Source organism: Misgurnus anguillicaudatus, chromosome 19 (assembly GCF_027580225.2).
Source record: "Misgurnus anguillicaudatus chromosome 19, ASM2758022v2, whole genome shotgun sequence".
NCBI classification, from domain to species: Eukaryota; Metazoa; Chordata; class Actinopteri; order Cypriniformes; family Cobitidae; genus Misgurnus; species Misgurnus anguillicaudatus.
Window position 1 is genome coordinate 32,241,924 of NC_073355.2, and position 25,153 is coordinate 32,267,076.

Sequence of the window (25,153 nt, forward strand, 5' to 3'; positions counted from 1 at the left end):
ATCTGCATTCAGACTAGCAGCGACTTTCTCGCTGTGTGTCGCCCAACTCTTTCAATGAGGTCATTAGGAAGCATTTCGAAATCTGGTTGTTCTAAACAAATGGGTAACGTCCAGTCCAGTAACTGACGAGAGACGAATGACGTGAACTTCATTGGTAGTCGCTCCAGAAAGTGGCTCATCATTTGCATAAAGATAAACTTTTCTCAACTTTGTCGCACAACTGGACACGCCCCATCCAGTCACCAATGGTCACAGTTGCTTGTGTTACCGGATGTCGGCAAGCTTCGATTAAAAGTAATGAGATCGCATCGCTCTGCTACTGCTAGCCTGAATGCAGCTTTAATGCTATAATAGGATTTATCAATCAGATCTGATTGATAAATCCTAAGGCAAAAAGTGTCCATGTAATTGTAGCTTATGATTCCCAAATCAACACAAACCAAAATCAAGTATCCATATTTTAATCTGCATTCTGAAAAACAAAATGATTTACCACCCAACTAGGGATGCATAACGATCAATTGCGATTAATCTATAGCAGATGTTTTTGTTTACATCAAACTGTGTATAATAATTATGTATACATAAATATGCACACATGCATATATAATTTTCTAATATAAACAACTTCATAGCACAAAGTCATGGGTTTGAATACATGGGACGTTAAAAAAAGTCATATTTTAAGGGTTAACATCTCTCACCTCTTTTTCTAGGATGGCCTGGTGTTTCTTACTCAGCTTGTCAGCTTCACCGCCAAAGTTGTTTCTCTGAGTCTCCAGCTCTTTGTCCAGTCTGAGCTGGTGCTCGTCCATCTCAGATTTGAGTTTGTTCTCTAAAGCCAGAAGTTGTTTCTGGTGCTGTCTCCTCATGCGCTTGTATCCAGACATCTGCTCCCTTAGAGCTGAACCTTGTTCATGCTCCTGTATCTGACGGGTAACCTGCACAGAGAAAGAGATTTAGTTTGGAAAAATAAACAAAACGGGAATGGATGTCCAAATACAGCAAAATGTAAGAGCCCACGCATACTCAAAGTCTCCCTGTAGCCAATCATTTTATCACTTAAAGCTCTTTGGGCATCATAATAGCAAAAGTAAGTTTATCCTGTAAGAATATTTTCTACATGCTTTAAAATTGCTTGCGTGTAATTCCCTCATTTAGTATATGCCAATATATGAATATGCAAATTAGTCCCCACCTCCATCCTTTCGTAAAGGTAAATAGATGCTAATTTCGGTAGTTTCAGAGACATAGCTGAGAAGTCCTTAAATGCATACGCAAACTCCGCATTTACAGCACTAACTACATGGCATCCTACACTGCATCCTTCCCAGGATGTTTTAGATGAAACATCTCCCTATATGAAACACCTGATTTAACACATCAGCTTGTTAGTGTGTTAATTAGGAAGACATCTTTAACGTTCTGGGAGGAAGCTGATAAGTAAATCAGGTGTTTCATATAATGCTGGGTACACACCAGAAGATTTTTTACATCTTATAAGATTTTCAAAATGTGAAAGACCACAAAGATGAGGATAAAAAATCCTGGATTTAACCGTTTTGCTCCTATAGTGTGTGGTGTGCCATTATGTGTAAAGACAGCACACCACACACAAACAGATTTTTAATCAGAGTTTCGACTGTGAACACAGGAAATCCCACAAAATCTCGCAAGACTTTAAAACAAGCATGGCGGACGATATGCAGGAAGACATTTCAATGATAGTGCTTGGAATAATTTTTACAAGACACGTTGTATAAACATTCGTGCTGTTGCCACAAATCAACAAGCTGATCCTCCATCTCTACTGTCCACATCAACTTCACTTTGGCCGTTTCTCAATCCGAAGGCTGTAGCCTGCTGAGGTCGCATATGCAGGCTGCATACGTCATGAAACCTGGTTTATTCAAGTTAACTGAGCATTACATTCACAAGTCATAAGTTTATTAAAACAATATACGATGAACAACGAATAATAGCCAATTTTATATATTCTGAAATAAGACGAATATACGTTCTTGATGACGTATATGCAGCCTGGAAATGCGACCTACGGATAGCGAAGCTGCCTTTGTGCTGCACCATGACTGCTTCCGTCTTCCCTCATCTCGCTTTCTGATTGGATATGTTTTCGTTTCACGTGATAATCTCAATAGCGTGCTCGCGTTTGTCCTCGGGATTCCCCACACACATCAGGATTTCTGATCGTAAATATTCAACATGTTGAATATTTACGATTCGCGATCGGCGCGGCTCCGACGTTCTTCCGAGCAGGTTCGGACACTCTTAACAAACCTCACATGAAGGGACAATCTGATAAGATAATCTGTGAAACCTTCGCGATACTCGGGACATAGCTAGGATTGTCGGAAGGGGGGAAATCGGCCCAAAATCAGCCCGATTATCTTTTGGTGTGTACCTGGCTTAAGGAGAGAATTAAAACAACCTTGGAGGGGTACAACACGTAGGACTGGGTTGGGAAACACTGGCTTGGACTATTACACACTACAGGTGTGTTCGACTTCATGCGGCGCTGCGCAGTCCGATCGGTGGCTGACTTGAAGCAGTGCATGATGGTTATTAATTTTGTCCAACTTGAGCTGGTGCCTGAAGGCACGTGACTGTGTCATATGGCTTTAACATACCGCGAGAGCGATTCGAGATCAGCCGCCTGAGTCAGCCAGCGCAGTTCGCCAAGAGAAGCTGCAGGGGCTGTAATGACGACACAGCTGTTCATGATTGGTCTGATTCGTGTTCATTTTCACGCCCTCAGTTCCACAAATGGTCACAAATCTGTATTTTTATAACAGCTAAAGCTATTTTCATGAAGTCGCGATGTTATATTGTGTAATGTTCATCAAAATAAAATGGATGACCCCACAGTTTTAAAAATACCTTGCCTCTTGAATGTTTGTTTCATTGTACAGGGTTTATACAGCAATCCTTAAGTTAAATTTACTACTTTTTAATACCTTTTTTTACTACCTTCAGAATATTTTTTAAAACCATCACGACACTGAATTGCAAGTGTTAATCAGCGACCTTTCTATTATTTACACAGATTTTGACATATATAACATACAAAAAAAAAATTAAAGTGAAAAAATTCTTCTGACTGAAATATTTTTCAGGCCAAGTCATATTCCTTTACCTAACACTTTATGTAGGCGAGACCAATAGCATTTTAAGGGGAGATTTTTTTGCCATAAATTCCATATTGAAGTCTCATGTGGCATATATAGGTAGCTGTAGTTTGCAGGGCATTTCAGATTAAGGCAAAACAGCTAAATAACTCACTATACTGTATAAAAAGAAAACATGAATATCACCACCTTTAATGAATCTTTTATTTATTATTGTTAATTGTAAATGTATTTATTTTAGCATTTACTAATAATTTTTTAATCAAAGTTGAAACTGTTAACATTAGTGAATGCACCATGAACCACCGTCAATTACTGTAATGACATAAACAAGAATTAATTAATGATTATATACTCTATATTTTTCATTGTTTGTTTATGTTATATAATGCATTTACTAATGTGAACAAATACAACTTTTTCATATATTATTCAGTACACATAAACAAATAATCCAGGGTCTGTTCTGTTCACACAACAGCTTACAGTCACAGCTTTAATACAGTAACGTTATGTATGAATATAAACCCTGAACGAGTAACTCGAGTCAAACTCGTGTAGAATTCGCACAGGATGTCTGTAACCATAGTGACAGTTGTTAATTGAATGACTGTAAGTTACATTTATCAACAAAATATTATGTTACAATAGAGGCAGCGCTGATGTGCTAGTTTATGTGCAATGTTTCTGCTGTTTACTAAATGGTCGTGTTTATATGAGGATATTTGCAAAGACGGGATTTTTGACGCATGTGTGTTATTTAAGGCCAATTAAGCGGCAAAAATACGTACAACACATGCTCAATGAGAATCGAATGCGCGGCTTGCGTGCTCCTCTGACACAGAAACAGCGGACGCACTGTTGTTTGTGTTTGAATGGCTTAAAATCACTTGTTTTTAAACTGCTGTGCTTAAATATATGTACAAATGTTACGTTTTTGTGACCACACGCAAATGCAACTGCAAGAACCGACAGGTGGATGACATCAAAGTCCCGCGAGAGCATTTCGGAAGCAGGCTCCTCTTATGATTCCTCGTCAATCGCTCTCACGGGATTTGGATGCCACCACAAGTTTACCTACGAGTTTAACAAACCCGTTGTATCAGCCACTGGTTAAATCAGCATAGCATTAAAAAGCGTGCCGCGGATGATCAGTAACGTGAGAAATCATTTACCCCCAAAATACAGGACCCCTTACGTTAGTCATACTGTGCAAAGACACGCAATTACCTGTTTGGTTTTCTTATCCCATGAACTGAAAGGCTTGCCAATCTTCATTATTTCGCTAAGCCAAGTCAATCGTCTTTTACACCTTTATCGATCTTCAAAACATCGGAGCCTTCCTGCATTATAAGTTTGACCATGCTAGCTGAAAAAGTTTTACCTCAGCTTAACGTGATACAGTCCGTAGTGATTACAGAAAGCTTACAGCGGAGAGAGGAACGTGATTTGGCTCCACTCCAGGCTTTGATCACATCCCAGAGACGAAAGATCTTTGATTATTTGCCCAGATATGCAGGCGATTTGAACTAATTTCCAGGCATCATAACATTACAAAAGGCAATCGAAAATTTACTACCTCGTCAGATGACGCTTACTACTTTTTACTACTTTTTACTGGCCTTAATTTGGCGTAATTTAATTTACTACCTTTTACTACCTTTTACAACCCCGCGGAAACCCTGTTGTAACATTTAGGTTTAATGCATGGGCCTCCAACGTTGTTCCTGGAGGGCACATGTCCTGCATATTTTAGATCCAACCCTACGCCTCAAATTTTTAGGCAGCCCTGAACAACTTGATTAGCAGGTTCAGGTGTGTTTGATTGGGGTTGGAATTGAAATCTGCATGACAGGTGCTCTTCAGGAACAGTGTTGGAGAGACACCTTCTAAATGATAATAGGGCTCATAGTTCCATTTAACCTTTTGGTTTGGTCTGATGAAAACCATAACCAGCTAACAACAGGTTCTGCTACACGTTGTGTGACAAATATGGGTTTGAAGTTGCAATTCGGTCAGTTGCTCACCAGAGAGGCCGTGCGGATGGTTGCAAAATGATCTCGGTTCCGTTGCACCCTCCTCCGGGCGGCCGACGATGGCGGCTGCTGCGACTCCATCTCGGGCTGATAGGGGTCGTCGTAGATGTTATCACGAGCCTGTCAGAGTTGTATTAGAAAAACAGTGTAACTGACTATTCACAAAAAGTAGTTTTTTTTAAGATCACGTTCTTTGACTACGTACAGTGGGACGGTGAATGATGGAGCTATTAGAGGTAACAGTCTGTTCTCCCTCCTGCATCATGGCCATCTCTGCACTGTCGTCCGAACCGTCAGCCAAACTGTTGACCGACGAACTCTGAGAGCTGGCGCTTATGGACATAGACGGCACAGACTGAGAGCTCTCCATACTGTTCACAGTGCCCGTCTGCAAGAGGTATGGCTCTGCTTCCTACACACGCACACAGACACATAAATAAACATTTACTTTAATTCTTTTAACCTTTTATGCCATAAGTTTTGAGTTATTATTGCACATAAGCGCTGATAACACTATATATTCATTAGAAAGTGTTGCTATAGTGTTAAAAGCATATGTATGGCAATGAGTGCATATTGGGTGTTGTCAACTTAAGAGGAGAATGGTGTCACCAATTACTTATAATTGTTATGACAAAAACTTTCATAGCAGTACTCGTGGGAATGTTTGGTTGTCTGTGACATGAATGAAAACCAAGTGAATACCAATCATTCAGCACAACTCTCTATCAGCAACTGGTGACGTGACCGCTCGTTCTCAAATCACAAATATTTGATGGTACTCTCTGGGCGGAAGCTTTACCCATGACAAACATGTGATCCTACTGCTCGAATGGTTTAAATACTTTTTGTATTCTGACGTGCCATGTAAATAAACAAACGTCACCTCTTCTTCCTCTCCTCCCTCTTGTGTAGGGCCATTGTGAGTTTCCTGAAAGAGGATCTTTTTCATTTTCCTGTACTGCAGGTTGTCCAACTCTCGCACAGCATCTTTGGTGCGAGTGATCAGATCCATCACTACAGAATGGGGTCGCTCTCGACCCACAAAATGGTGCTGAAGAGAGAAGGTGTGACAGATGTGAGACAGATCTTGACTGGAGAATCTTAGGGTGTGCCAAGACTAAGTGGGACTATTTAGAAATTCTGATAACAATTAATTGGCATACAAAAAACAACAAATCAATTTAATTAAGTTTTGTTGATGTTACTTAACATAAAAAGTCATTTATTCATATTGAACTTGCCATCATACAGTAAGAATTAAACAGGTAAAAATTAAAAATGATAAAAAAATGAGAATAGCCTAATCCACAGGATAAATCATAGTCAGAGACAGCAAAATGTGATATAAATCACTCAAAATTGAATTGTAAACTCTGAAAGCATTTCTTATACAGGGTTCCCACACCTTAGTTAAATTAATTTCAAGGACCTTTCAAGGACTTTCCAGGTCCAATACCCTCAAATTCAAGGACTAAATGTGGGGACACGTTTCAAGTGAGAGCAAGGTTACATCGTTTTACTATTTAAGATACATTGTTACAATTCCTTTTCAAGGGAACTCACGCTGTGTCATTGCAGTGACACTTTGGGGACACCTCCAGGGGTAAGTGCGTCTGAATGTGTATATCAAATTCAACCAATGGTGAGGCTTAACGACAAAGACAGGGTGACACGGGAGCCAGGAGGTATATCGCTATCTGAAATATTGCCAAAGACGGCGTAACAAGAATGCAGGAAGTATGGCAAGGGAGACGCAGCGTCTCGTTCCCTTCTCAGGGAACAACAGTTACATACGTAACTCGAGATGTTTTCATGTGTCAAACACAACTATGCAAAAAAGCATTTTTGTATGAATCAACATTCGCATACAGAAGATATAAACATTTAAAGCGAACAGTTTAGAATGTGTGCTTAAAAAGTCTAGATTTTTTATGATATTATCCTACACTACACAGGGAATAATATGGATTTTTTTCCAGAAAACTTCTTGCATAAAATAGATTCAAGCACTTTCAATGACCTGTAAATATGTATTATATTTTCAAAAACTTCCCAGGGCCTTCAATTTTTCCCACAGATTCACAAACATTCAAGGATTTCAAGGACCTGTGGGAACCCTGTAATATGTCAATCTGGTTGATGTGATTGTGTCTTGCCATTGTGGGGCATATAGTCATGACCAGAAGATTGCGTAATCAAGAAAGCAGGATATGTGTGACAAGTGAGTGTGTGTTATGTCGTACATTGAGCAGCACATCTGAGGTAGGCCTGTCCTGAGGGATCTTTTGAAGACAAGAGTCCACAAAGTTACGGAAGTAGTCCGACCTGCATTTAAAAAAAAGAGAAGAAAAAGGGCGATGAACATATAAAAATACCAACAGAACAACATATACAAATCACAAAAAATGGGAGCCTAAAAGTAAAGTTTTAGTAATGAGATTATAAAAGACAATTATTATAAGAACTTAAAAATAGACAAAACTAGATCAACAAATAGAAAATGTCAATAGGCAATGACAAAAATAGGCAATGACAAAACAAACAACCCAAACTAGACCAGTTCTCACCAGTGGTTTGATGACAGGACAGGGCTTTCATTTTGCGCAATATGGTATAAGGCACTCATTGCATTCATATTGAACAAGGGTGGCTTCCTTTCAGCTGCAGGGAGAGAGACAAAAAGTTAAATAAAACCAGAGCATACAAACAAAAGAGACAAAAAGAGAATGAAGATCAAAATACAGAATGAGTTGACAACTATTAGGGTTACAATAAAAGCAAAAGATGAATCATCAGGAGAGCAAATGAATGAGAGGGAGAAAGAGAAGTCAACTTACAACCCCAAAGCAGATTAGACACTAAAACCCAAATCTCTTTCCATAGCAAGACAGTCACAGACTGCCCTAAATAAACCCTGTTAATGCCCGAAAAGTCCTAAAGATTTGGGGTCAGTGAGAGGTGGAAAGTCATAGGTCAGTTTCAACATCACAAACCTAGTTCAATACAGGTGATGCCTAGAGACCAGACGTCCGCCTTCCCGTCATACTGCCCCTCGTCCATGGCCAGGATCACTTCAGGAGCCATCCTAAACATGAGAGGACATGATTATGATAAACAGAACAAACTTGCTCTACCGAGGAAAGGTTGTGTTGCGAACTACAAGCCATTTAGAATAAGCAATACATTTTTATTGTACATATTGTAGACTGCAATGTCATACAGTTCATAAATCACTTAAAAACGTTCAATTTGAAAATATGCTGTCAGAGTAGCTTCATTTCATTTTTCTGGGAAATCAGATGCCAGTTTCAGTGCACTGGTTTATTACACACTGTTACTATTTTTAACTGTTTTTTCTTTATGCACAAAATACTTTAAGGTGTGGTTTCCTAGACAGGGCTTACACCCTTGTTCCAGATTAAAATGCATGTTTGATGTGCTGTAATTTAAAAAACCTCTTGCCCCGACATATCTTAACATATATCAATGCAAATGTTTTGTCTTAAGATGCACACCAGTATTGTTTTTTGTAACAACGACTCAAATGTCATATTATGACTAAGGCCTAGTCCTTGATTAATCTAAACCCTGTCCTGGAAACTCCCCCTAAATCTACTTGTCAATAATGTTAGTCTTCCTTAAACTGTGGTTCAACCAGATCTTACCAGTATGGAGTGCCCACAAAAGAGTTGGCGGGAGAAACGATAGAGGCGGAGCCAAAATCTCCAAGCTTGACCTGACCAGGCTCAGACAGCAGTATATTACCTGCCTTCACATCTCTGAAAAAGTAAACAATACATAAATATTTGTGCATCTCATAAGACTTAACAAACCATACACAGCAAAGTGGAAAAATCTAAACTTTTGCTAAAGATAAAAAGAATGCCGTTCTCTTCCATATTTTAATATTATTAGTTGTAAACAACTTTGTATATTGTGTTTATTATTAGCCCTTACGAAAAAATGTTAAATGCTTCCTTATACTTAAAATGCTGGATAAAAAGTGTTGGCTAAACACATAAAAATCCAATATTAAGCAGATAAATGAACCAATGATTTATGAATAAACAGAAATCTAAGCAAGTGGCATCGCTGGTGGTCTCACCTGTGTATCATGTTATGAGAGTGAAGGTAGGCGAGGCCCTGTAGTGCACCATGGGTAATAGCAGCTATTTCCACCTCTTGTAGAGGCTTCTTATGCACTGTGGGATAATGTATATTTAAGTTAGTACACAAAAACATATTTCACAAAGAGAAAGTTATTTACACAAAACCTGTTTCCTTATCAACAGGTGACAATGTTTAAAGAATGTGTTAAGTAATTGTTCTTAAACACATTAATAGTCTGTGAACTATGTAGTACTGAATTGTGGAGTTACACTTTTTTCCCTCATTTCTGACTTTAGGATTATTTGAGTGGGGTTAAAAGGGTGGCTCGATGACGCCTGGGTGCAACCGAGCATGGCCGACATAATCGAAAGCATCCATTCAGGTTGTAGCGGTATTTGAAACATGAGAGAGATGGCAGCATTCCCATAAGTGATCGTGGTTTTAGAGCAGACAGTTGACACGCCTCCCACCGTTTGAGAGCAGAGAACGTTGCCTATTTTTCCAAGATTTTGATTTTTTTTTTTGTCGTTTAAATTTGTCTTGGTGATTAATAACAATTTGCACAGCAAAGGCAGCAAAAACAAATGGAGATATCTGAAGTCAAACAGGGCAGCTGAGGGACAGTTTGATGACTTGATTTGGGTTTGAAACTAAGGTTTTGTGAAGAGGGGCAGACATGAACTACTCACCCTCTAAAAGATCAGAGGCTGATCCTAAACAGTATTCCATCACCAGCTAACAGGAGAGACAGACAACATTAGCGCATCAGACAAACATCTCACCGCTATTGCACAAGTATGAATGCACACTTACCCATGCCGTGTGCTCTCTGAGGTAGCACCCTTTATATTCAATGGTATTGGGGTGTCTGAGCTTCTGTAGGAACTTCACCTCTTTTATGATGTCCTGCCATTTCTGAAAAAAAAAATATTGCATGAAAAGATTAGCATGTAAACGGTAACTCTGCATAATAATAAAAAAGAAGAATGCAGAAATAAGGATGAGCCATATTGAATTATATATTTGTGTTGGCAATATAAAAATCATTTTTAATGCTCTGTTTATTGGTTAAGCCAAATTGGTCAAGCGCTGTACAAAGATTAAAAGTGCACGCATTGAAAAAAGATAGATATATATAAATTCATCTAAGTTGAGGTGTTTTCCTTTAAGAATAGAGATTTGATTTTTTTTGCTTCATCGACCAGTTCTAATCATGCTATGCAAGAATGGTGATGCAGACCTCATTGGACTGCTTGCCACTGAATGACATCTTCTTGATGGCCACCACTTCATTGGAACGTACATCGTGAGCCTAAAATACAAAGCGTACCGTCATACAGAGTGCAAAACACACAAATCAACACAACCACATGCTTGGTACAGGGGCTTGGTTCCCCCCAGAAATGATACTCTTGGCTCACTTACGAAGTACACGGCCCCGAAGCTGCCATGCCCGATCTCTCTGAGATCAGTGAAGAGTTTCTCAGGATCATCTCTGTAGAAGAGCTCAGCCACCTCTGAGTCCTTTAGGGTTCCAGTACGCACACTGGCAGGCATGACTGACTCCTGAGCAAGAGAAATGAAAAAGTAATTTCTATGTGCTGTTAGTGGGAATGTCAAAAGTTCTAAAGATTTGATGCCAACTTGACCAACTGCTGTCTGTATGATCGGCATATTTATTTTTGCTGTAGTATCAACATTGGTATAGATAAAAATGAAATTTCTTATTGACTGCTTAAAGTTTTGTATCGTGGCAACTGGGGGTGCAACGGTTCTCGGTACAGAATCCCTTATCCTCCCACGGTTCGGCATGCATGTGCACCGCGTACACCCCATAAAACCGCTAATGTATGGTTCGGAATATGCTCTGCGTGTGAGTACCTGTCTAATCAACTCGTAGTATGCAAATCTGTTGCCAACCTCACAATTCCTCCTCACGTGTTGGTGTGGGTGTTACGGACCGTTTAAGGCAACAAGCTTCATTTAAGTCTACTGCAGCAGCGATGCTCAAGAAAACGTGGACAAAACTGATTAATTGTGCCGTATCCCGATCTAATATGAGGAGTCACTTGCGCCATCATCACCAGGATGTTGTTGATAGCACGCGATCGCAGGTGAGACCGAAACAACACACATTGCCTTCTGTGTTTAAATGTTAACAAACTGATCTTCTTGCGAATAAACTTTAAGACAGAGTGGCATAGAACATAAAAAGTAACCCAGTGTTCTAGCTATTTTATGTTCATTTTGAAGTCATGTATGTTAGTACATGTAGTATAAATAATGCAAGTGCTCTGAAGTGAAAATGTTGATTTTGGAGAGGTTAAAAACTGCATAGGTTATATTTTTGTAAAGAAGCCTGTTGTGACCAAAGTGTTTGTAACCCAACAAATAATGTTATTTTCTTTGAATTTGACAGTAGCCTTTTTGCCCCCGTAAACATACACACACCTAAACGTTTCGAAACCGTGACCCTAAAACCGTGACACACAGCGAACCGTTGAGTAATTTGAACCATTGCACCCCTAGTGGCAACCCTGAGAAAGTGATCTACTTCCATTTTTAACCAAAAACATCCAGTGTGTACACAATGCAGACTGCATATTTTTTCCAACATAATCAGTGCACTTTCACACCAAAGCTTTTGGTGTATTCCAACAATTTTTATATTTGATGGCAAAGTTTGGTTTGGCTCGCTTTATCTAGGCCTGGTTTGCTTTTCTACTGCAGTTTAGTACCTCTTTAAATCGGGTGGGATTATAGATGGTTTCATTGGAAGCACGTGATACACGTCTGGATCCGAACCTTACTTCCGGTTTCGTTTTTTTTATGCTCTGACTAGTTGCTAAACTGATCTCTTGAACAAATGCGTCGTCGAAAATAACTAATGTTTTGGTTTCCTAGGTAATCTATGTGTTGTTTTTTTGCTTGTTATATAAATAAACTACGTTTAAAGAACTTTGTTGTTACTTATTCTTAGCGGAGTTTACCGGAAGCTACGTGCAGCCGCTTGTTTATGTTGTTACTGCTGAAACGGTCTATAGCAGGGTTTCCCGCAGCAGTTTGCAGTTCGGGCGGCCCGCCTAAGTTGGGAAACCCTATTGCCTTAGCTAGGTTGTCCAAAAAAATAAAAAAAGGCTGTCAAGTGCATCTCGGAGAATAGCACGGCCACGCTTCACACAACGCGAGCGGGCACGCGCGTCACACGGCCGAAATGGGAATGATGTGGTCCGGACAGTCACTGTTTGGAGGATAACTAGCCAGTTGATAAAACATCTCGGAAAATAGCGCAGATGGGCTTCACACCACGAGTGTGCACGCGCGCCACATGGCCGAAATGAGATAAAGACGTCGTCCGTCATGTCTGGACGATAGCCAATTAATAAAACATGTGTCCGTGAGAACTGTAAAAACAAATGGAGATGTCTGAAGTCCTAACTGTAAGTGTAATAAAGAAAAATATTTTAATTTTCATCATGACATGTATGCACCACCCCTTTGATTGGTACAAAATAAAACGTAGCGCTTTTCTAGCTGGATTTAAAAGAGGAACTATATTGTATGGCGCAATAGCACTTTTGGGAGTACTTCGACTCGGCGCAGTAACACCCTCCCTCTTCCATTATGAGAGTGAGAAGGGGAGCGGACTTTTAAGGCGAGTCGAAGTACTCCCAAAAGTGCTATTACGCCATAAAATATAGTTCCTCTTTTAAATCCGCTTAGAAAAGCGATATGTTTTATTTTGTACCACCAAACTTGCTCGTATAACTACTCGTCTTAAATAGGAAAAACGTTGATGTGTTTGGTCACTTCTAACTAGGGCTGCAGCTATCGATTCTTTTTGTAATCGATTAATCTAGCACTGAATCGATCGATTAATCGAGTAATCGGATAATTTTTTTGTGTGTGTTTTTAAACAACCAAAACAAATAATGCATAACGAAAATGACTTGGCTGTAAATGTTCAAGCATTTGGCTTTTATTTCTAAAAAAAAAGAGGTATTTGGCTCCAAGAAATAAGCCTATTTATTTCAATTTTTTACCCATTTAGTGTTTATAAGTGCCAGTGCCAACAATTAAACACTTTAATTTATTAATATGCACAACAGATTTCATGCTGTAATCTAGCCCTGACATCAAAGTAAATATCTGGTTTATGTACATTTCTACACCTGCAGCATTTACCATTAGGCTTTAAACATATAATATAACATTTCTGGGGTGAGCCTATTTGCTATGGTAACAACCTGTGTATGCGTTCTGTGCGTGAGGAAGAGTGACACCCCAGTCAGACATTCAGTTGCTTCATTGCATTTTGGTACGGCAGAAATACATACATTCATTTTCAATAGAACGCTGCATTTGGTTTGCATCACTTGCATTGCGGTGCATTTTAGGTTAAGAATCCGTTCGAAAAATCACAACATCACGTCCCGCTGTATACAGTGAATGACTGCAGCTAAAATTATTGTTGCGTGGCTTGTTTTATCGACGCTTGGTTCAGATGCTGAATGTAATGATCCCAAACTTTAGACAGTCTCTCTCTGCCGTTTATGGACATATTCGCTCCGCCATCGCGCCAACTAAATTCAAAATGTACCACGCGCAATGATGTGCTTCCTGAACATTGAACAACGGTCCGTGTGAATCAGATCTCGGCGCGTGTAGTGCGCGTCATAGGAATTTAACGAGGCTTCAAAGCAGAATTTTTGCCTCGAGGAATTTTTTGAATCGAGTAAATCGAGTAACTCGATGAATCGTTTCAGCCCTACTTCTAACTTTATCTCTAAATGGTACCATTGAATGAATGGGGCTAAGCTAAATGCTATCGAAGCGTCGCAGCGCGCTGCAGCGCTTACGTGCACGCACACAGATGATAGAGGGATGTATCAACAATTCTTAGTTAAGGTAATAACATATTTTAATATTGAAAATGAGTAGACTATTCCTTTAAGGTTGCATTTAGCAATGAGGCTGATAGTGATGATTCTCTCTGACCAATCATTGATCTGCTTTCTATACATGTCATGTAAAGCATCGGTATGGCTCACTTGGAACCTCACACAAAGTAGTACTAAATAGTACCAGGTACTTTACACACAGTGCAACCCCCAAAAGTGAGCCGTACCATGCAGTGGAAAAGAGCCATAAATGGCACAAAGTTGTACAAGCCAAATTCAACCAATCTCTTTTTTTGGCTTTGCTAATATTATGCGGCAATCTGGCATCTGCAGCCCACTACAAAAGACCCAGAAGTCTGTGACCCACTTAGAAGTTGTCAGACTTGGCACTAGACATTAATAATAAAGATGCCGTAATCTGCCCTAGTTGGATGATGCCGTTTCGAAATCAGTTAATCTTTACGTCTTTTTGATCTTCACGATAATGTAGCCATGTTGTTAATTTGCATTCTGTTCAAACCCTCATTTATTGCTAAGAAAAACAGACCGTCATATCCTGCAGTTAAGGTCCTGCTCAATGCATAACGCATCTAGTTCACAAACAACTAATCCACAGTGTACACACTTAAACTGAAATGTGAAAAACATATCAGCCTCTGTTTTGTTTGCATATTCATTTCAGATTGAGAAATCATGCACGTTGGAACTGTAAATATGTATTTAGCCATTTGACTGAGTGAGGAGTGGATAACAATCGGTAGGCGAGTTGTGAACAGTTAAGTAAAAATCACGAAATGCAATGTGTTTTGGCAATCCTAAACTAAAAACAAAATCACTGCATAGACTGGTTACATTAGATGAAATAGCAGACAAGTGGAGGCTTGCCGTTTGTGAGATTCTTGTATTGTTTTGTTGGCATTCATGCAGGCTTTTGAGACTCAAGCTTATGAATTGGTTTATATTACATAATTAATTAGCCATTTAACAAATGTATGGAATTTAGAATTACCAATATATGGACTAGACATAAAATTTATACTAAATCATATAAATGTAAATAAATTTAAAACACATACACAAAGGGCTTCCAGTTCAACATGAAATGCTATTTGCAACCTATTTGAGTTCAGTATTATGATGTTTTTACCAGTATAACGATGTTTACATATTGGGAATTGATGATTACTTAAAAAAAATTGGGGTTTTACAGCCCAGTCTAGCTAAAACAAACACAAAACCTTGTTTAGAGAAACATGTTATTAGTTTTTGATAAGACCTCCATCCTTTATGTTTGGAAACAACATGTGCTGATATTGATGCACAATGACGAATACAGGTCAATTTTAATTTCATGTTGACTTTAAACATATTTAGGGCACCAGAAAAATGAGAGAGCAGATCTTAGTATGTAGCTAGAAAACAGCTGAAGAAGAGACACTACAACTGAAATATAATTTCATTACCAGGCACTCCTATACAATAAACACAGACTCCATCGAACCACATGGGAACAAGAAAACACATTTAAGAATCTATAATTTAATACAATGTTTGGGGTATTTATATAAAGGTTTGATGTGACAAAATATGCGATTCACGCCGACATTCTCAAACAGCTTGATAACAGGGTGGGGTAATGGTGGTCTATGGAGTTGAGAAGTCTAATTCACATTTCCTGTTTAAAGGAGGGATACCCACATAGGATCTATCCACAGCTGCAAACCATCCCATGGAAACTGTACCCAACTTAAACATATTCTTAAGCTATTTCCAGTAAAGCAAAAGCTTGTAACAAAGTATTGATGATGTGATTCACTCCCTTTCAAGGTCCGCTAACTTTAAATGATCCGTATCATATATTGATTACACTTGCAGCTCCTAATGTGCTATTATTGTACTTTAAAACTTAAATGGCATCAGTAATGTTTCTCTTTTCCACCCACTGAGTGCACTTAAGGCTATAATGTGTTTGCAGTGAAAGCACACTTTCACACCAACACAACTTATTTTATTATGTGGACTCTTGTTGGCCGGTTAGCACTTTTGTTGGCTTTAGGACTCCAAGTATTGTCAAGTGTAGTTATATAGTGTGTGAAGATTTGCATACTATTGTATAAATGCTAATTCGGGCTGAGGGTACAAGCAGCATCCGGTGTTCTGCAAGAAAGGGGAAACTAAACAATAGGCAAGAAACACACTGGATGTGTCCCAAATCCACAGCGAGCTGCAGATTTTTAGACAAAAAGTGAAGTTAAATCAAACACTGTGACTTGTTTACTACAAAATGGGGTGTAGTTACACCACTATTACGATTTGAGTCCAGCCACTAACTCAGAAGCATGGTTGACATATTGTTATTATGGAAGATACATTCATGACAGGCTTATGACAAACGTCTGTCAACAACAGAAAGCCGTGCTTTACAAGCCTGGTATAGTTATGAAAATCTCACAATCCCCAAACCCATGAAATCCAGATCATCCTAGAAAAACAAGCTGTCTTACCGTGGCGTGCCGCGATCCTCTTCTTTATACCCTGCGAATAAACGGTTATCCGGCTTTCTCCGCAAATAACCGCGACGTTTGTTGTTGCCGCAACGACGTTTCAGACCAACAAACCGTCCATAATTCTATCAACGTCCGCCTCAGAGCGCGCAACAGTGCTGAATTAAATAACTATAAATGTCCTGAAACTCATGAATGTCTATGAACTCTTTATCTTTCGCTAACGGTTCGTTAGCGAGTTAGCTATCTGTTTGCACTTTTAACACGGGCCGCGGCTGGTGTAACTGCTCGCCCGCTCCCGCTTCTATCATATTGCAGTGTTACATCCAAACTTATGATTATCTGTATAATTTCCAGACTGTATTTTACGCCGTGCCTGATTGTCTTTCCATCTAACCCCTTTTTTTGTCCAGGAAACGCAAAATGGCTACGTGGGGCGGGAGCCAACCGGAAGGAAGGTCAAAAATCTGTGTCGTGTGTTTCCGGTGTAGAGCGGACGAATGAATCCGCCATTTTGAAAAGGTAAAATGGATTTCTGAAAGGGTTATTTAAAACACTTCAAAACAGGAATTAAATCTTTTAATTAACAATGAGGTCATGAAACGGTATTAAAATTATTTTACAAATATATATATATATATATATATATATATATATATATATATATATATATATATATATATTAGTTGGAGTTTAGCTCTGCATACACATTAAGTTAACTGATAGCCTAGAATAGATTGCATTTAAATGAGACATGTCACAGGACTTTTTAAAGATGTAAAATGAATCTTTGGTGTCCACAGAGTACATATGTAAAGTTTTAGCTCAAAATACCATATAGATAATTTATTATAGCATGTTAAAATTGCCACTTTAAAGATGCGAGCAAAAATGTTCCATTTTGGGTGTGTCCTTTAACCCATTCCCCGCCAGCATTTTTTTGTGTGATTTTCACAAAAGTTTCGCAAAATGCCTTCCAGGAAATTTTATATAATTAATATAAACCTACAAATATATCAAATGAAAGAACAGACCCTCTGCTTTCAAACAAACAATCAAAACGGGGAAAAAACGTTTCATCCTGTCATCCTATTCATCCTATATCTCTGTTTATAAAGTCTTAAAGGGGTCATAGCATGAAAATCAGACTTTTTCCATGTTTAACAACTATATTTGGGTCCCCAGTGCTTCTATCAACCTAGAAAATGGAATAAAGATCAACCCAGTAACTTTCTTTAGTCATTTTCTGCAAGCATGTGAAAAATTAGGTCGTTCAGATTTTGCCTGTTTTGTGAGGTAGGTAGCAAGTAGGGGTGTGCAAAAAAATCGATTCACATTTGAATCGCGATTCAAGCTTTGCCGATTCAGAATCGATTCATAGAATTCCAAAAATCGATTCATAATTTTTTTGTAATGCCGTGTTACTATTGTCCTGAAATGAGTTTATCTCCGTATTCCCATAGATGACGCTGCGTCGTATTCACACTGACGCAAGCACACTCTTGTCACAGTCTTTCCCACACATTGCTGCTGCAGCGCTGCCCAGTTATATTAACAAGTGCCCAAGTATATCTGGCATCAAATTTTGTCTTTTTTGTTTTTACGTGATGATGACACTCTTTAATAATGACATTTTGTGTGCGACATAATGAGTTCGGTGTGCGTTCACATGCTCTTTGTTTCTCAATGAATTGGGATGCGACGCGAACAAGCTCGTGTCACATTGTATCCTTCATGTTTCTGAACTTGAGCAGAGTTTTAACATTAGAGAACTTGACGGAGCACCCGCGGCCCGTATGGTTCCGGGTTTGTATTTGAAATGGTCAGTCGGGTCCGTGTCAGTCATAGTTAAATTACTTCGGGTCCAAAGTCTGATTAATATTGTCACACCCCGGGGGCGGACCCAACTAGACTAAAGGTCACGCCCCTCTTAACTCTTCCACCTCGAGGAGTTTCCCAAGACCACCCCAATGACCAGACAGACGAGTATACTACAAGTAAAACAAACTTTATTAAATATTTAAAAGGAAATGGGAAAGGGGAAAGGGTAATTTAAAACGAATGTGTCTCTTCTTCGCCTCCAGGGCCACTTGGGGGAAAGACTGGGAACAGGGGCTCCTTTGGGGGCTCCGGCCCAATAATCCGTGGCGCGCTCCGCTTCTCCTGGAGGCAGAATCAAATTACAGTCAGACAGGGGTAAGGTACTTTGCTATTGGTCGCTGTTCGTTCAACACAGGACCTCCGTTGGAACGGTAAGTGATGGCTATAGACACAGGTCAAATTCACTCCACAGGTTACGTTACTCACAGTACTGGAGGATCTTCGTCCACACACAGAGCTTCACTTGTACAGGTAGGTAATTGCTATAAGCACAGAACAGGTTTACTTCACAGGTTACGTTACTCACAGCACTGGGGATCTTCATACACACAGAGCTTCACTTGCACAGGTAGGTAATTGCTATAAGCACAGAACAGGTTTACTTCACAGGTTACGTTACTCACAGCACTGGGGATCTTCATGCACACAGAGCTTCACTTGCACAGGTAGGTAATTGCTATAAGCACAGACAGTGTTACTTCACAAGTTATGTTACTCACAGCACTGGGGATCTTCATACACACAGAGCTTCACTTGTACAGGTAGGTAATTGCTATAAGCACAGAACAGGTTTACTTCACAGGTTACGTTACTCACAGCACTGGGGATCTTCATGCACACAGAGCTTCACTTGTACAGGTAGGTAATTGCTATAAGCACAGAACAGGTTTACTTCACAGGTTTACTCACAGCACTGGGGGCCTTCGTGCACACAGAGCTTCACTTGTACAGGTAGGTAATTGCTATAAGCACAAAACAGATTTACTTCACAGGTTACGTTACTCACAGCACTGGGGGTCTTCGTGCACACAGAGCTTCACTTGTACAGGTAGGTAATTGCTATAAGCACAGAGCAGGTTTACTTCACAGGTTACGTTACTCACAGCAGTGGGGTTCTTCGATCACACAGAGCTTCACTTGTACAGGTAGGTAATTGCTATAAGCACAGAACAGGTTTACTTCACAGGTCACGTTACTCACAGCACTGGGGATCTTCATGCACACAGAGCTTCACTTGTACAGGTAGGTAATTGCTATAAGCACAGAACAGGTTTACTTCACAGGTCACGTTCTCACAGCCCTGGGGATCTTCATGCACACAGAGAGCTCTACTTGCAAACAGGGGACTTTCGCTACAGTGTTGGTGTACCGTATTCCTTCGCCCATCCACTCAAGCTGTCCGGGCGTCGTAGGGACTAGTGGGTCCGATGACACGGAGCCGAACGCTTCCCAAACTCCCCCTCCTTCTTCCACGACCGGGGTCACGAGTTGGGGCGAACTTTCGTCGGGGCCCCGCTCACCACGAGCTTCTGTTTGAGAGATCAGCACACACACTGCTACAACCCACAGTCCGCACGGTACACTCTTGGTAATACTCACTGGGTTTCACCACTGTCTGCTCTATGGATGAACGAAGCTCTCGTTGACACACCCCGGGCACAGGGCTAAATTTTCTCGCTCTCCTTAGGACCCAGGCCACCACGGATGTCGTCGTCTCGCGACTCGTCTGAGGCTAGGCAGTTTGAACGCTACAAGCACAGCATACACACAGCAAGTAAAGCGTAAACACCATCAATCAGTGAAACTCACCCACAGCACTCTTATACAACTTCACGTGGTTTTTAGATCGCCCTTGCCACCTGGCTACGACGACCTCGAGAGGATAGTTGGGCGATAGCTGGACCACCGATGAGAGGGAGATGTGTGTTATTCACAGGCCCGGCGTGTTGATTATCCCTCCTCTGGCTCACCTGCGCTTCCTTTTTCCCACAGGGCCACTGTTTTACTGGTAAACGATGCTTCCTACCAAGTGCTTCGTCCGTGCTTCCGGTCAAACCACGGCTCGCCCACGCTTCCCTCTCCAGTGGGGCCAGGGACCTCAAAAACACAAAGGAACACACCAAACAACTCTTCGTACAAGTATTGCACAGATAAGTACCACAGCTGTTACTCACACTTAGTTGTCAACAACAGCTATTAACTGCACTCTTGATGGCTCTGTGTACGCTCTTTCTCAAATGAGACTCCACAATATTCCTTCGTCAGCTAACTGTCTCTTCCTCTCTTCCCCAGGAGAGCGATCCAACCAGCGTGGTCCATCTGCAAAGCAGCAACACAGCGTATACAAAGTATACCACAAGCTCCCCGTTTGGTGTCTTCAAAGGTCTTTTTAAGCACTGACTCTTCTCCTCGTCAGCCTATCAGCAACCGCTGTGTCAATTATTCCCACCTGAACGTAATCAGGCTTGATTTTGGTTTCGGGGAAACCCCGGAAATTCCGGTGTTCTAAGTTAAGCGTCCGGACGGAACCATCGACGGGCGGAACCCGTCTTCCACACTTTTGGTTCCGCCCTCACAAACCGTCACCTGTGACAATATTATGTATAAAACCTGAGTCGATCGAAGAATGACCATGACGGCGCATTCACACGGGGCGTAAGCGTTAACGCTTAACGGAAGGCTTGTCTGAAGCGTGGCCAACAGCCAATCACAGTGGCCGCTATACATGCTCCGTTCTTCCATAAACGTAATTGGCTGGCTCTGTCTAGGTAATTTGCATAAGGCGATCTGATTGGCTGACGCACGCGTTGCCGCTTGAAAAGTTAAGAAATGTTCAACTTCTGCCGCGAGCAACTGCACTGACGCGGCGCAGACGGATCCACAATTCAGTTCGGCAACGCATGACGTCACCCATTAAAAGTGAATGGGAAGCGTTAACGCTGACGCCCCGTGTGAATGCGCCGTGAGCGCTACCGCGCTAAAGCTCGCGTGCAGTTTCAGCATGCCGATGGTTTCTATGGCGATAAAACTGCTCTTTTCTATTATTATTAATAAACCATATATTTTCTAAAATCTATTGCACTGAACGAGCAAAGCTCAAGCTGGCTCACTATTTACAAAACGCAAAGCTGTAATGTAAAGTCCCCTGTCAGTGGGACAGCAAGTAGACTTTTGAATCTGAAATAATGAGTGGATTAAAGAGAGACACTTTTCCTGCTTCTGCTCTATCTAATAGAAATAATAACCATTATAATATACTATATTATTGTATTTAATAGAGTTTGATTAAAGGGGTCATCTAATTGCTTCATAACAGTTTTTATTTTTCCATAAAGACATAAAGTAATATCAAACTACATTTAATTTGTTTTGTTTCTTTTCTTTAAAATTGTATATCTACTACAATCAGTCACATAGGAAAAACTAAACTACATTTACATACTGTGAATCGTTTTTTAAAATCGAGAATCGTTTTTGAATCGAAAATCGATTTTGAATCGAATCTCGAGCTTAAAAATCGAATCGAATCGAATCGTGAAATTTTATGAATCATGCACCCCTAGTAGCAAGGCGAATTACAATAATACCGCCCCCTTTATCTGCAATATCCAACCACAGCACTGCCATAGTGCAGAGAGAAACAGAGAAAGAAAAAAGTACTTCACAGCACAATTGAGTTTCAATTACAACAAACCACCATCATTGTGATCAGTGTTTGAATTTCATCCGCTCATTTGCATTTTAAACGGCACACCCAAAAACAGCACACTTTTGCTCAGGCCTACAAATTAGCAATTTTTACATGCTATAATAAATTAGCTGTGGAGTATTTTGAGCTAAAACTTCACATACGCACTCTGGGGACACCAAAGATTTCTTTTACATCTTAAAAAAATCTCATAATATGACCCCTTTAAATATGGGTATTTTTCTTCAAAGATATATATATATATATATATATATATATATATATATATATATATATATATATATATATATATATATATATATATTTAGCAAAAAGCTAAAATAATTGCATTTTTGTGAAGGAATTTTGTTAGACATCTGGGCCTGTATGTATAAAACATCTCAGAAATGCTCTTAAGAATAGTCTTAAGCTATGACTTAAGTGTCAAAAAATTCTTAGTAAGAAGTAGGACCAGTGTGAGAATAGAAGACGTTTATAAAGAAGCTGAAAGCAACTTTCAGTAAAGTGTAAGACTCATTCTTAGGTGCTGACTTAAGTGCCGCAAACTGAGGACTACAATGATTTCAACCTAAAATGGCCGCCCTTAACCTCTGAATCAGCCAATAGAAAGCCGGCAATGTTATACAATCACAGCAGCATGTGACACCATACATTTATGAATCATGAAGACATTCAAATTATATTAGTATTTAAATATTATAATTTAAATTTGCTTCACGAAATGTTTAACAATATTACATATACGTACATGCATTTATTTTACACGATTTTGCACCATTTTGATTAAGTTTCAACATGTTAATGAAATATACAAACGTAATGTTATTTAAAAATTAAGATGATGAATCACATCATTTTGATTTTACTCACAAGCTGTTTATAAAGAAAAGACTAAAGTTTGCAAACACTTTGCACTTTGATCAAGCCTGAACAAGATGATCCAGTTAAGTTGGATTTCTCCACTTAAACACAATTGTAATTTTTGCCATCTTTGTAACTTTCACCTTTGGCTTGCTCACTGCTAACATTATGTTTTTGGTCAGGGTTGTATACTCTATTAATATCACTTTACATGTAGTGATGTCACTGCAATCTTGTAGATACTTCACATTTTTATTGTAGATTTTATTTACATTTTATGGTATTTTATTTACCTATCATAAAATGTAAAAGCGTCTCACTTCAATTGGTAACACCTAATATTTAAACATTTTTAACTTTAATTATTTCACTATATACTATAGAAATACATTTGAATTAAAGTAATTCTAACATATTCTTTGTTGTAAAGTGCATGATCTCCACCTCTCTGCTGCCCTCTTGTTACTCTTAACTAGGTTAAGAGACCTCTCCTGCTCTCTTGAAAAATTTAGGAGCTGAGACCTAGTCTTAACACTTTAGAGGATTTATAAATCAAACTTATTCTTAAGTCTAAGAATAAGAGTAAAATGATGTCATTCTTAGAATTTTGACACACTTAAGACTAAAATTTTACTCTGAGTGGCTTTATACATACGGGCCCAGATTTAGAATGATTATCAAAACACGGAGTGTAATACATTTTTTTTTTTTTGCTTTTTTATAAGCAGTTTTACAATGCAGTTTTTTATAAATTGGGTAAGAGTGCCAAGCGGTATTACAGATTACCATAAAAACTAACATGTTATTTCATGCAAATGTTTTCTCTTAATTGACAAGATATCTTGTCATGAATGGGTTAAAATGCAAATGAACGGATGAAATGTAAACACTGATCACAATGATGGTGGTTTGTTAAAATTGAACCTCAATTGTGCTGTCAATTATTTTTTCTCTCTCGCTTTCTCTCTGCACTAAATGGCAGTGCCGTGAATGGATATTATTATAATAAGATCATGACATCACAAGGGAAGCATTTCATTGACCACATTTTTCACGTGCTTGCAGAGAATGGTTTACAAAAACTAAGTTAGTGGGTTGTTCTTTTTCACATGTTCTATGTTGATAGAAGCACCGTGGACGGTGGACCCAAATATAGCACTTAAACATGGAAAAAGTCAGATTTTAAAAATATTACTCATGGTTTTACTAAACCATGGTTACCATAAAATAACCATACAGTGGGGATCAAAAGTTTGGGCACTCTTGGTAAATCTGAAAATCTATAATGTCTCTTCTTCTTTCATATGTCCGCAAAACCAAGTCCTCTTTAATATTCCAGTATGGCAAATTAAATAGGACTTGGTTTTGGGGCCATATGAAATGAAGAAGAGTATTTTTGGCAGTGGGGTAGGAACACAATATGGTTTTGGGCACACATGGATTAAAAAGTGCTCCATGTCTACAGTTGAATATACTGCTGGATCTTCATAGTTTTAAACCTACTTTTATACCAGAGGTCCTGGACATCTTATTCAGACACATGAATTATCTCAAATACCAACAAATAAAAAAGTCAACCCCGACTTGCTCTGCTAGAAATCTTATAATGGGTCATGGTAAATGTTTCATCAAGACATTGCAAATGGAGGTAGCAAAGAGGATTAAATAAATGGGTGCCCATATTTATGTCCAGTAAGTATTAGAGAAAATGATTTATTTTGTAATGTAATTTCCCCTTCACTTTCAATTGTTTACTTTAATGAAACATTATATTTTTGTGATTTTTTAATTAAAGCTAAAATAAAGAAACATCGATTTTTTTTATAGCTTTCTTTACTCATATTTACCAAGGGTGCCCAAACTTTCGATCCTCATTGTACATGTGCACCATCCATTAAACCATGGTTACTAGTAAAACAGCCGGTGATCAATACGCCTGGTTATTACAGAGAAAACATGGTTAATTTTCGCAATTTCCTGTAGTTTTATAAACACTAGACAC

General features: G+C 39.2%; 1 protein-coding gene across 2 annotated transcripts in view; it reads right to left on the reverse strand.

The window, feature by feature from the left end:
• Nucleotides 1-17,161, reverse strand: part of taok2a (TAO kinase 2a) — a 58,609-nt gene extending 41,448 nt beyond the window's left edge. For both annotated transcript variants that reach the window (XM_055194385.2, XM_055194384.2), the window contains exons 1-14: nt 16,701-17,161; nt 10,721-10,861; nt 10,536-10,607; nt 10,109-10,210; nt 9,985-10,030; nt 9,291-9,387; nt 8,851-8,964; nt 8,179-8,270; nt 7,753-7,846; nt 7,429-7,510; nt 6,069-6,236; nt 5,388-5,594; nt 5,174-5,302; nt 705-941 (exon numbers count right to left, since the gene is read on the reverse strand). In XM_055194385.2, coding sequence (XP_055050360.2) covers nt 705-941; nt 5,174-5,302; nt 5,388-5,594; nt 6,069-6,236; nt 7,429-7,510; nt 7,753-7,846; nt 8,179-8,270; nt 8,851-8,964; nt 9,291-9,387; nt 9,985-10,030; nt 10,109-10,210; nt 10,536-10,607; nt 10,721-10,852 — 1,572 coding nt within the window. In that variant the 5' untranslated portion in view covers nt 10,853-10,861; nt 16,701-17,161. The remainder of the gene's footprint in view (nt 1-704; nt 942-5,173; nt 5,303-5,387; nt 5,595-6,068; nt 6,237-7,428; nt 7,511-7,752; nt 7,847-8,178; nt 8,271-8,850; nt 8,965-9,290; nt 9,388-9,984; nt 10,031-10,108; nt 10,211-10,535; nt 10,608-10,720; nt 10,862-16,700) is intronic.
• Between the last annotated feature and the right edge of the window lie 7,992 nt (nt 17,162-25,153).